This window comes from Mobula hypostoma, chromosome 1 (genome assembly GCF_963921235.1).
Source record: "Mobula hypostoma chromosome 1, sMobHyp1.1, whole genome shotgun sequence".
NCBI classification, from domain to species: Eukaryota; Metazoa; Chordata; class Chondrichthyes; order Myliobatiformes; family Myliobatidae; genus Mobula; species Mobula hypostoma.
Window position 1 is genome coordinate 218,158,723 of NC_086097.1, and position 13,948 is coordinate 218,172,670.

General features: G+C 40.3%; 1 protein-coding gene across 3 annotated transcripts in view; it reads right to left on the minus strand.

Moving 5' to 3' along the window:
• The window catches only part of arfgef1 (ADP-ribosylation factor guanine nucleotide-exchange factor 1 (brefeldin A-inhibited)), a 211,658-nt gene that overhangs the window by 52,537 nt on the left and 145,173 nt on the right, over nt 1-13,948 (minus strand). For all 3 annotated transcript variants that reach the window (XM_063064730.1, XM_063064749.1, XM_063064740.1), the window contains 3 exons: nt 8,554-8,705; nt 7,875-8,003; nt 5,973-6,131 (listed from right to left, as the gene is read on the minus strand). In XM_063064730.1, coding sequence (XP_062920800.1) covers nt 5,973-6,131; nt 7,875-8,003; nt 8,554-8,705 — 440 coding nt within the window. The remainder of the gene's footprint in view (nt 1-5,972; nt 6,132-7,874; nt 8,004-8,553; nt 8,706-13,948) is intronic.

A 13,948-nucleotide genomic window follows, 5' to 3' on the forward strand; every position in this document is an offset into this window, starting at 1 on the left:
ACTTTAAATATCTAGCAAATGTGGTATCAGCAAATTGGTTAAATCATGTTTTTATATAATATTTTGATTTAAGATTTACACATACAATTAAGATAGAAATTGAAATATCAAGTATACTGCATGAAATTAGTGTATTCCAGTTAATTGGGGCAGCTGCTTATTTGGGACAACTCTTAAAGAACAAAACTTCATTGCGAAAATTGCCAGGGGTCCTTTTGTTTATTTGAGCACTATGTCACTTTATTGGGGCAGGAGACAGGGCTGCTGAACAGGTTCTATCAAGTATCAGCTGCGTGCACTTGTGTGGCTGCTAGACGCTTCACCAAGGTTAGAACAAATGGTTTTAAATAGCATTGGGGCGGGGGGGGGGGTGGTGGTGTGTGTGTGTGTGTTCGTTCGTTCAAAAAGCAGTGACTTTTGTCACTGGCATTTGGGGAGAAGTAAGCAGTAGGAGAATTCTTAACTGTTTTGCTCACTGCAATTTCAAGCATTCAGGCTTGGAGGTGCCAGAAACGGCTGGGCGTGAAAATTAAACTATTTCACTACTTCAATAAGTTAGGAACTAAGAAGAATTTGAAGGTATCAACAATCATCTTAATGTTGCAATGAAAATGAAGATTTGGAGGATGCAATTGTCAACAGCATTGTATGAAGGCAGTCCAATATCTGCACCAGGTGTCTGCATTGATTTAGTTCATAGGTACACTGGATGAATGTCAATAATAATTCATTTTTGTCATAATTGGGCCAAAACGTACAGATCCCAATGTGTCCCAATTAACCAGAATCCACTGTATACCTGTAGTTAATTGTATTTTAAAATATTTAAATGAGTGACAAGGTCCTGCATGCCTGCCTATTTGAAAGGATGGATCGCATGGGATTTAGGAAGAGATAGCAAATTAAATTCAGAATGGCAGGCGGTGACTAGTGGGGTACCGCAAGGCTCAGTGCTGGGACCCCAGTTGTTTACAATATATATTAATGACTTGGATGGGGGAATTAAATGCAGCATCTCCAAGTTTGCGGATGACACGAAGCTGGGTGGCAGTGTTAGCAGTGAGGAGGATGCTAAGAGGATGCAGGGTGACTTGGATAGGTTGGGTGAGTGGGCAAATTCATGGCAGATGCAATTTAATGTGGATAAATGTGAAGTTATCCACTTTGGTGGCAAAAATAGGAAAACAGATTATTGTCTGAATGGTGGCCGATTAGGAAAAGGGGAGGTGCAACGAGACCTGGGTGTCATTATACACCAGTCATTGAAAGTGGGCATGCAGGTACAGCAGGCGGTGAAAAAGGCGAATGGTATGCTGGCATTTATAGCGAGAGGATTCGAGTACAGGAGCAGGGAGGTACTACTGCAGTTGTACAAGGCCTCGGTGAGACCACACCTGGAGTATTGTGTGCAGTTTTGGTCCCCTAATCTGAGGAAAGACATCTTTGCCATAGAGGGAGTACAAAGAAGGTTCACCAGATTGATTCCTGGGATGGCAGGACTTTCATATGAAGAAAGACTGGATGAACTGGGCTTGTACTCGTTGGAATTTAGAAGATTGAGGGGGGATCTGATTGAAATGTATAAGATCCTAAAGGGATTGGACAGGCTAGATGCAGGAAGATTGTTCCCGATGTTGGGGAAGTCCAGAACAAGGGGCCACAGTTTTAGGATAGAGGGGAAGCCTTTTAGGACCGAGATTAGGAAAAACTTCTTCACACAGAGAGTGGTAAATCTGTGGAATTCTCTGCCACAGGAAACAGTTGAGGCCAGTTCATTGGCTATATTTAAGAGGGAGTTAGATACGGCCCTTGTGGCTACAGGGGTCAGGGGGTATGGCGGGAAGGCTGGGGCGGGGTTCTGAGTTGGATGATCAGCCATGATCATAATAAATGGCGGTGCAGGCTCGAAGGGCCGAATGGCCTACTCCTGCACCTATTTTCTATGTTTCTATGTTTCTATAACCTACCTTTGTTACCTCAAAGGTAGGAAGCAAACAGTGATGGCTGAAGGTTGTTTCTGGGAGCAGAGGCCTGTGATTGGTGGTGTGTTACACAGGTCGGAGCAGGGATGTTCATTAATTATATCAATAATTTGCATATACAAGGCAAGGTTATTAAGTTTGTGGATGATAGTAAAATAAGTGGTATCAGAGACAATGAAGAAGTCAAAAATTGCAAGGGGATCTTGATCAGCTAGATAAGCAGGCTGTGGACTGGCAAATAGCTTTCAATTTGAACAAGTGCTGCATTTTGGGAAGTCAAACCAGAATACGACTTGCGCACTGAATGGTTGAGCCCTGGGGAATGTTGTGAAACAAAGGGACCAAGGAGCAGACATACAAACTTCACTGACAGTGGCATCAGAAACAGACAGTGTAAGAAGTGTATGACCCACTGGCCATTATCAGTCAGGGCACTGATTACAGGAATAGGTGAGACCACACTTCGAGTAATGTGTAAAGATTTTTTTGCAATACTGTACGGAAGATATCATTAGACTAGCAAGAGTGCAGCGAAGATTTACAAAGGTACTGCCATGGCTTGAGGACCTGAGTTATAGGGCGAGGTTGGTAGGCTAGGATTTAATTCCTTGAACTGTAAGAGACTGAAGGGTGATCATATAGAAGTGTACAGAATTAAAAGGGGTGTAGACAGAGTGAAAATAATCTTTTTTTCAAATCAGGGAATTGAACTTAAAATTGGAGGGCACAGGCTTACGGTGAAAGATTGAAAAGGGACTCCAAGACCCTCTTCATGCAGAGGGTAGTGCATATATGGAGAAAAAGAAAATATTTTAGGTAGGTATGTTAACAACATGGATATGAAGAGTTCAGAGCGATATGGGCCAAATGCAGACAAATAGGACTAGCTTGGTGAGCAGCAAGGTTAGCAAGGATGAGTTGGACAATATAGTTTGTTTCCATGGTACATTACTCTATGAATCTGTGACTCAGTGACCAGAACTGAGCACAGTACCCCAAGTGGGGTCTGACCAGGGTTCTGCACAGCTGTAACATTACCTTTCAGCTCTTAAACTCAATCCCATGGTTGATAAAGGCTAATGCACCGTATGCCTTCTTAACCACAGAGTCAACCTGCACAGCAGCTTTGAGTGTGCTATGGGCTCGGACTCCAAGATCCCTCTGATCTTCCACACTGCCAAGAGTAATCTTACCATTAATACTATATTCTGCCATCATATTTGACCTACCAAAATGAACCACCTCACATTTATCTGGGTTGAACTCCATCTGCCACTGCTCAACCCCAGTTTTGCATCCTATTGATGTCCCTCTATAACCTCTGACAGCCCTCCACACTATCCACAACACCTCCAACCTTTGTGTCATCAAATTTACTAACCCATCCCTCCACTTCCTCATCCAAGTCATTTATAAAAATCAAGAAGAGAGGGGGTTGCAGAACAGATCCCTGAGGCACACCACTGGTCACCAACTTCCACGCAGAATATGACCTGTCTACAACCACTGTTTGCCCTCTGTGAGCAAGCCAATTCTGGATCCACACAGCAAGGTCCCCTTGGATCCCATGCCTCCTTACTTTCTCATTTAGCCTTGCATGGAGTACCTTGTCAAGTGCCTTGCTGAAATCCATATACACTACATCTACTGCTCTACCTTCATCAATGTGTTTAGTCACATCCTCAAAAAATTCAATCAGGCTCATAAGGCATGACCTGCCTTTCACAAAGCCATGCTGACTATTCCTAGTCATATTATGCCTCTCCAAATGTTCATAAATCCTGCCTCTCCGGATCTTTTCCATCAACTTACCAACCACTGAAGTAAGACTCACTCGTCTATAATCTCCTGGGGTATCTCTACTCCCTTTCTTGAATAAGAGAACATCTGCAACCCTCCAATCCTCTGGAACCTCTCCCATCCCCATTGATAACGCAAAGATCATTGCCAGAGGCTCAGCAATCTCCTCCCTCGCCTCCCACAATCCGGTCCCAGAGACTTACCCAACTTGATGCTTTCCCAAAGCCTCAGCACATCCTCTTTCTTAATGTCTGTATGCTCAAGCTTTTCAATCCACTGTAAGTCATCCCTACAAAAGCCAAGATCCTTTTCCGTAGTGAATACTGAAGCAAAGTATTCATTAAGTACCTCCACAATCTCCTCCGGTTCCATACACACTTTTTCACTGTCACATTTGTCTGGTCCTATTCTCTCACATCTTATCCTTTTGCTCTTCACATAGCTGTAGAGTACCTTGGGGTTTTCCTTAATCCTACTCATCAAGGCCTTCTCATGGTCCCTTCTGACTCTCCTAATTTCATTCTTAAGTTCCTTCCTGTTAGCCTTATAATCTTCTAGATCTCTATCATTACCTAGTTTATTTCGAACCTTTCGTAAACTTTTCTTTTCTTAACTAGATTTTCAACAGCCTTTGTACACCATGGTTCGTGTACCCTACCATCCTTTCCCTGTCTCATTCGAACGTAGCTATGCAGAATGCCACACAAATATTCCCTGAACATTTGCCACATTTCTGCCATACACTACCCTGAGAACATCCGTTCCCAATTAATGATTCCAATTTACTGCCTGATAGCTTCATATTTCCCCTTACTCCAAGTAAACACTTTCCTAACTTGTCTGTTCCTATTCCTCTCCAATGCTATGGTAAAGAAGATAGAACTGTGATCAGAGCTGATCAGGAGATAGGGTTATGAAAATTCCTTGCATGAGTGAATGAACTACAAACTAATTCACAACAATGCCAATTTAGATTATACACTGATCTTGCTTAATGAGTTTCGTAGCCCTTAACTCTGATGTGATACTGTACATATGCTAGATAGTCACAGAACACTGCAGCACAGAAATAGGCCCTTCAGCCCATCTAGTCCATGTCAAATGATTAATGTGCCTAGTCTCATCGACCTGCACCTGGATCACATCCCTCCACACCCCACACTCATGTACCCATACAAATTATTTCACAAATTTGATATCGAATCTGCATCCACCACTTCTACTGGCAGCTCGTTCCTCACTCTCACCACTTTTTGATTGAAAAGGTTTTCCCTCATGTTCCCTTAAACATCTCACCTTTCACCCTTAACCCATGACCTCTTGTAGTCATTTCATCCAACCTCAGTGGAAGAAGCTGGCATTTACCCTATTTATACCCCTCATAATTTTGTATACCTCTATCAAATCTCCCCTCAATCTTCTACGTTCCAAGAAATTAAGTCCTAACCTTCCCTTATACCTCAGGTCCTCAAGTCCTGGCAATATCCTTGTAAATTTCCTCAGTACTCCTTCAATTGTATTGATAATTTTTCTGTTGATAGGTGACCAAAACTGCACTTAATACTCCGAATTAAACCTCAGAAATGTCTTGTACAACTTCAACATAAGATCCCAACTCCTGTACTCAATACTTTGACTTCTGAAGGCCAATGTGCCAAAAGCTTCGTTTATGAGCTTACCTACCTGCGACGCCACTTTCAAGGAATTAATGGACCTATATTCCATAATTCCTTGTATGAGATAGATTATGCAAGAAAGAATATAATATAACATGCATTGCGTTCAGTTTGCTTTTTTGAAGTTTTAAGCAGCTTAACAAATGACATGAATCAGAATTTTGGTCTAAGGTACTTGTCATAACTTTAACATAATCAGATAATACACATTTGGGGGAATGTTAATGGTTAATTATAGGCCCTTAACCATTGAAGGAGTACATGATAACAGTTGAATTTATTACTCCTCACAGTAGTTAGACAGCAGTAACACTTCAAGCTTTGGAAACATTGAAGAACCAATTTTTGATACAAAATGTTTTCCACGGTTCATTTAAAAAGGCCACATTATTCAGTAAATATCATGACTAAAGTTTAACAGTTCTAAGAAAATTTTACTTCACATCTCTACGCAGTCTTTCAGAGAACAGTGATTATGCTCATAATGAATAAGATGATCAAAAAGATCCTGTACCTCATGCCAGGAGGTCCCAAGATAGTTGCCATCTGTGTGAGCCACAGTGATGAGAGTTTTGATAGTATCAATGTTTTTTTGTTTCATTTCAGTGATACCAGAACTTGCTGTTAATAAAGTAAATCGTGCAAGGGCCTGCACGTAGGCATCTCTTTCAAGCTGTTAACAAAATAATTGTAATCAAAATATTAATTTTAGTATAAAATATATAAAATGTGTTTTAAACATTACTATGTGGTATCAATAACATGACAATGTCTGCAGATGCTAGAAATCTAAAGCAACACACACAAAATGCTGGAGGAGCTCAGCAGGTCAGGCAGCATCTATGGAAAGGAATGAACAGTCAATGTTTCTGGCCGAGACTGTTCATTATTTTTATTACCTCAGTTACAAAGTTTTTAAGCATATGGAAATACTTAAATTTTTAAAAATTTAAAAGGATTTAAAAACTAAAAACATTAAACAAAACCTGTTACAAACACTACTGAAAGAGGTAATTTAAAAAAATGCTGATTCCAACTGGAGGCCTGTGACTAGTGGAATGTCCCAGGCATCAGAACTGAGACCTCTGTTATTCATTATTATATAAATGATTTATATAGGAATGCATATGGCACGATCAGCAAGTTTGCTATTTGATGCTAAATTAGACATTGATAGTGAAGCAGATTACAATGATTTGCAGAGAGATCTAGATCAGTTGGGGAGATGGACTGAGCAACGGCAAACAGATTTCAACTAAGATAAGTGAGGTACTGCATTTGGCCAGTCATGCCATGGTAAAACTTGTACAGAGAATGGCAGTGTATGGAACGGATTGACCTGAGAGCAAAATGTCATAGTTTTCTGAAAGCAGCCATGTTAAGTAGACAGTATAATGAAGAAGGTTTTTAGCTTCATTTATCAGGGCATCGAGTTTAGGAGTAGGGACATAATGTTGCAATTATGCAAGTCATTCTTGAGGCCACACTTGGGAGTATTGTGCACAGTTTTGGGTGTCTCGTTATAAGAAAGACAGGATAGAGCAGAGATTCACGAGGACGCTACCAGAACTAGAGGGCCTGAATTAGAGAGATAGGTTGGCTGCACTGGATCTTTATTCTCTGGAGTGCAGGTAAATGATGGGTGACTTCATGAAAGTTTATAAAATTATGAGGGCTTTGGATAAGGTGTACAGTCATGGTCTATTTCCCAGGGTTGGAGAGTCCAAAACTAGAGCGCACAGATACAAGGGATGAGGAGAGGGATTTAAGAGACCTGAGAGATAAGTTCTTTATACAGCAGGTGGTGAGTACCCAGAATGAGCTGCTAGAGGAAATGATTGAGGTGAGTACGATTACAACATTTAAGAGGCATTTGGATAGGTACATAGAGGGAATGGGCTGTCAGGGTTATGGGCCAAACCCTTTCGATGATCTGTTTCTAAGCTGTAATACTCTGCGACTCGAAATATGGCCCAACAGCAATATCATGATATATAAAAAGCTTTTGCATCCAATTCAATACAAATTCTTCATGACTTGGAAAGTACCATAAATGTTTTAAAAAGAATATAGACACCACTGGCAAAGCCTATATAATTTGCCCATCCCCATTGCCTTTGTAGCAAGTGGCATGAGGGCCATCTCAGAGAGCAGTTCAGTAAACTGCAATGCTATGCATTACTATTTCAGGTTTTACCTTCTATAAGACATAAGTGGCTTTCACAGATTTTTACACAATTCCATTAGTTTTATGGTCACTTTAATTATTAGCTTCAGTTTTTACTTTTCCAAACTGTTGAGATGGGATTCAATATTGTCTGTACATTATTAGTTCAGGCATCCTGATTACTTGCCCAATGACAAAACTGCCATACTTATAAATTACATCAGATTTATACAAAACAGCTTTCATTACCTGAATATTGAAAATACAAGCTGTACGGATGGCACAGCGTATGCCCTCCAGGCAAAGAAAGGCAACCTCGGTATCATCACAGTCTTGTAAACCCACACTGAAAGCTGCCAAAAATGGTGTCCAAGCCAGCTACAAAACAAAACAAAACCTTTTAAAGATCTTTAACAAAAGAAGTCTGTAGCCAGCAAGCAAATGCACCGAGCTTTTAAAACATAACTATCTCAGCACCTGTTTCGCAATATAACTAAAATTTTTGATAAATAACAGAATCTTTGAAAAGAGAAACAGTGAACAGTTTCAGGTCCAGGATACTTCATCACAATTAGAAAAGGGATAAAATGTAAGCTTTCAGTAGCAGAGGAGGAGGAAAGGGATGAATTGAAGGATTATCTCAACATGGTGACATCAAATGGTTTAATGTAGTAGGGAATAGCAATTAGGATGAGATTATGCTTATTTGTCAGTGTAATGCACTAATGGCTGAGCTATACAAATAGAAAATGAAAAGCCAAGATGAAATGATGTCAGGCAGAAATGGCCAGTTCTAAAACTCTGGTAAGAAAGGATGGGGGAAGAAAAAAACGATAAGTGACTGAAAGAACATTGAAGGAAGAGAAATAATTCATATAACATTGAATTTATCACAATATCAAAATACATGTGCCAGTAAATAACTTACTTTAAACATTGGCCTAACATGATCCAGATGCGTAGCACTAGTGAAAGGCGCCTGTACATGGCTAACAGCTTCCATGAGAGCCTTAGCAGTTTTAGCCATTTGTTCCATCTCCAAATTATATAAAAGTCTTCTTTGCTTTTCACTAGCTACATCTGCAAACATCGAAATAAAACATTAATGGAACAAGTACACAACTGGTTTCTTTGAAAAAATGCTATTTTTTAAAATGGAAGTATTTTTTGAATAATATAAAAAATAAAAACAAAGTACTTTATTCTTTAAACAAAACAAAATAATTAAACAAAATAACTTCAATCACAAATACCAACGTGAAGCGGGTCGTAACAGTAGCCGAATCTTAAAAGCTATTGAACTTTACTAGTCATCACTGTTATGTTTTCTAGTTACTTAAATATAGAATATTTGTTTCAGCTGCTTGTACTTTAATTCAAAAGTAAAAATGTGTGTAACGTTCAAATATCTTTCAAATCTACCTTTCAATTTCAGCACTCCAGAAGCAGGAATGTTACCACTGCCACTGCTAAAAATGTTTAGTAGAGAAAGCAACAATGAATTAAGGAACTTTTAGTAGAACATTAACTACCTCTCTTTCCATAGATGACTAATCTGTTATCATAAAAAAAAAAGAAAAATTGAAAACAGGGTTATGATGGTACAAAATGTTCCATGCTTGTAGTTGCATGCTTGCTTGCAAAGAATTCCACAAAATATATAATGCCACAAACATTTAACTGCACGTGTCTATTAAACAGATAACCTAGTGCCTCCAATTTTATTTTGAATATTAAAAACATTAAATACACCAACCAGTAATGTCACTTTCAATGAATTATGGACCCATATTCCCAGATCCCTTTGTTCTTCCATATTCCTCGGTGCTCTACTGCTCTTCCTGTAAGACTTATCTTGGTTGGTTCTGCCAAAGTATAACACCACACACTTGTCTGCACTAAATACCACCTGCCATTTTTCAGCCCATTTTTCCAGCTGGCCCAGATACTACTGCAAGCTTTGATAAACTTCCTCGCTGTACACTACACTCACAATCTTGCTGTTATCCACAAATTTGCTGATTCAGTTTACAACATTATCATCCAGGCCGTTGACTATCCTTAAGCAGTCCCTGCCTATCCAAACTTTTATATATTCAGTCTCTTAGAATACCTTCTAATAACTTTCCCATTACTGATGTCAGGCTCACCGGCCTACAATTTTCTGGCTTATTCTTAGAGCTTTTCTTGAACATTAGCTATCCTCCACCCATGGCTAAGGATGTTTTAAATATCTCTCCTAGGGCCCCTGCAATTTCTGCACTAGCCTCCCACTGGGTCCAAGGGAACACCTTGTCAGACCCTGGGGATTTATACACTGTAATTTGCCTCAAGAGAGCAAACACCTCCTTTGCTGTAATCTGTATAGAGCTCACAAACAAAAATCTTCAACAAAATATTTTTAACTCACTTGAACTATTGCAAAGCATCAGCAATGTTATGCAAGTAAACACATTACATTCAATAAAAGTTAAATTTTTTTTTTCCAAATTCCTACATAATACAAGTAGACCGAAATTATACGTGTTCAGCTTCAAGTGGTCTATCTAAAGAAAAACAACATTCTGAAGAAGCAACACTTTGGAAAAAATTGTTATCCAGTGCTATCACTCTGATCTTCCAGAGGACCAGTTTTGTCCCTTGCTATCCTTTTGCTCTTAATATATCTGTAGATCTTAAAATTCTCCTTTACCTTGTCTGCTAGAAAAATCTCATGCTTGCATTTAGCTCTTCTGATTTCCTTAATTGTTCTCCTGCATTTCTTACACTCAAGTATCTCATTTGTTCCTGCCTGCTTCTGCCTGCTATGCACCTCCTTCTTTTTCTTAATCAGAGCCTCAATATCTCTTTGAAACCAAGGTTCCCTAAACCTGTTCTCCTTACTTTTTACTCTGACGGGATCATACAAACTCTGTACTCTCAAAATTTCACTTCTGAAGGCCTCCCACTTATCAAGTACACCATTGCCAGAAAACAACCTGCACCATTCCACATTTGCCAGCTTTCTGATGCCATCAAAACTAGCCTTTCTTCAATTTAGAACCTCAATCCATTATCCTGTTGCAAAATTACTCTGAAGCTAATGTTATTATGATCACCGGATGCAAATTGGTTCCCTATATAGAGTTCTGTTACCTGCCCTGTCTCATTCCCTAATAGTAGATTGTACATTCTAGTATTGTACATTCTCCCTAGCTGAGACTTCTATGTATTGATTAAGGAAACTTTCCCGAACACATTTAACAAACTCTTTCTCAACCAGCCATTTTACAGTATGGGAATCCCAGTCTGTATGTGGAAAGTTAAAATTGCCTATTATCACAACCTAAACAACAGGAATTCTGCAGATGCTGGAAATTCAAGCAACACACATAAAAGTTGCTGGTGAACGCAGCAACTTTTATGTGTGTTGCTATTATCACAACCTTATGTTTCTTGCAACAGACTGCGATCTCTCTACATATTTGCTCCTCTAAATCCCATGAACTGTTGCCTGGTCTATAATAAAACTCCAATAATGTGGTTATACTTTCTTATTCCTCAGTTCTACCCATAATGCCTCACTAGCCAAACTTTCCAATTTGTCCTGATTGAGCACCACCATGACATTTTCCCTGACTAGTAATGCCACCTACTACCCTACCTTTAATCTCTCCCACTCTATCATATCCAAAACAATGGAGTCCCAGAACATTGAGCTTCCAGTCCTACCCCGCCTACAACAAAGTCTCACTACTGGATACAATGTCACAATTCCACCCGCTGATCCATGCCGTAAGCTCATCTGCCTTTCCTCCTTGCATTAAAATATTCATAGCTCAGAACATTAGTCCCACCATGCTCAACCTTTAGATTCCTGACTTTATATGTAAACTTAACAACATCTTTCTCCACAACCAATCCACCAACTGTTCTGGCGCTCAGGTTCCCAACCCCCTTCAACTCATTTAACCCCACCCCCCAATTGTGCAGCACAAGCAAACCTTCCTGCTAGGATCACAACTCAAAGTTGCTGGTGAACGCAGCAGGCCAGACAGTAGCTCTAGGAAGAGGTACAGTCGACGTGCTAGGATATTAGTCCTCCTCCAATTCAGGTGCAAACTGTCCCTTCTATACAGGTCTCACTTTCCCTGGAAGGGAGCCCAGTGATCCAAAAATCTTAAGTCCTCCCTCCTGCACCACCTCCTTAGCTACCTGTTAAACTGTATGATCGCTGGCCTTACTGGCACGTGGCACAGGTAGCAACCCTCAGATCACAACCTGGAGATCCTATCCTTTAACTTAGTATCCACCTCCCTGAATGCACTTTGCAGGATCTCATCACCCCTCCTACCCATGTCACTGTTACTGATGTGGACCATGACCTCTGGTTGCTCATTCTCCCACTTAAGAATGCTGTGGACTTGATCTGAGATGTCCTAACCCTGGCACCTGGGAGGCAATACACCATCCGGGAATCTCACTCTTGTGCATAGAACCTCCTTTCTGTTGCCCGAACCAACATATTGCCTATCACCACAGTTTGCCTCTTCTCCCTCCTTCTCTTTTGAGCCACGGAGCCAGAGATCCTACCAGTGTGACTTTCCTCTGCTAGATTATCATTCCCAACAGTATCCAAAGCAGTATACCTTTTGTTGAGGGGAAGGGCCACAGTGGTACTCTGCACTGGCTGCCTTTTAACCTCTTGACGGTTACCTGTGTCTTGCACCTTGGGTGTTCTCCCTAATTTGTAATGACCAGTGCAATTTTTTGCGCAGTGACAACAACATGTGCGCATTGGAAGTAAATCTAATTCTAAGGATAATAAATGTTCTTCATTGTTTAAAATAAATAAAATATTACACATCAATGAGTCTTATTTCTCATATACTATACGACAACATGTAATAATATCAATCATTTCATGTTATTAAAGAGGCTTGAAGTGGTCAAACAAAACTTATAAAATTACAAAGCTAGCTGACAAAATATCCAGATAGGTATTTTGTTTGGAAATTGCATACAGTACAGATTTTGTAGCTTAATTACACAAGAGACAAAGTTGAAGAAGAAAATAATTAAGTTGCTTAGTCATTTTTCTCTCTCCTCTCTTTGGCATTTACCCACTCATCGTAAACTCTGTCAAGACTAATAAGTCCTTCTTCCAACAGAGAGCTTTGAATTCTCATTACTGTGTCCAAATCACACTCAATGGTTTCTCAGTTTGATTTTGATTTGATTCATTACGATAAAACCTCTATTACAGGCAGCACTAGATGCAAGAAAGGTTCTGCCAATGTCCACCAACTTTGTAAGGAGACAAAACTCTTCATTTTGAAGTGCAAATGTCACCATTTCAGAAAATCAGTTTGGATTTAATTTTTTTCTTGTACAGTAAATTGGATTACTTACATCCTTCATATGCACGAGTAAAAATCTTTACGTTACATCTTCGTCTAAATCTGCAATGCTCAATTTATAGTAATTTATAATAAATAGTATGTACAACAGGATCGTCAATATAACATAGAAATACAATTGTGTCAGCATGAGTTAAGCAGTCTTATGGCCTGGGGGATGAAGCTGTTCCGGAGCCTGGTGGTCCTGGCTTTTAGGCTGTGGTACTGTTTCCCGGATGGTAGCAGCTGGAACAGTTTGTGGTTAGGGTGACTTGGGTCCCCAACGATCCTTCGGGCCCTTATTTACACACGTTTGTAAATATCCTAAATAATGGGAAGTTCACGTCTACAAATGCGCTGGCCGTCCACACCTCTCTGCGGAGCCCTGCAATTCAGGGAAGCACAATTCCCTTACGCCTTGCCTTTTTCACCACACAGCTGGTACGTACAGACCTCAGTGATGTTTATGCCGAGGAACTTAAAGCTGCTCACCTCTCAACCTCAGATCCATTGATGTCAATAGGGGCTAGCCTGTCTCCATTCCTCCTGTAGTCCACAACCAGCTCCTTTGATTTTGCGACGTTGAGGGAGAGGTTGTTTTCTTGACACCACTGCATCAGGGTGATGACTTCCTCTCCGTAGGCTTCCTCTTTATTATTTGAGATTCCGCCAATCAGTGTAGTGTCGTCAGCAAATTTAATTATCAGATTGGAACTGTGGCTGACGACACAGTCATGGGTATACAGAGAGTAGAGGAGGCTTAGGGCACAGCCCTGCGAGTCACCTGTGTTGATGTCAGAGAGACAGAGGTGAGGGAGCCCACTCTTACTACCTGCCGGCGATCTGACAGGGTCCAGGATCCAGCTACACAAGGCAGGGTGAAGGCAGAGGTCTCTGAGTTCCTTGTCAAGCCAGGAGGGAATTATGGTGTTGAATGCTGAACTG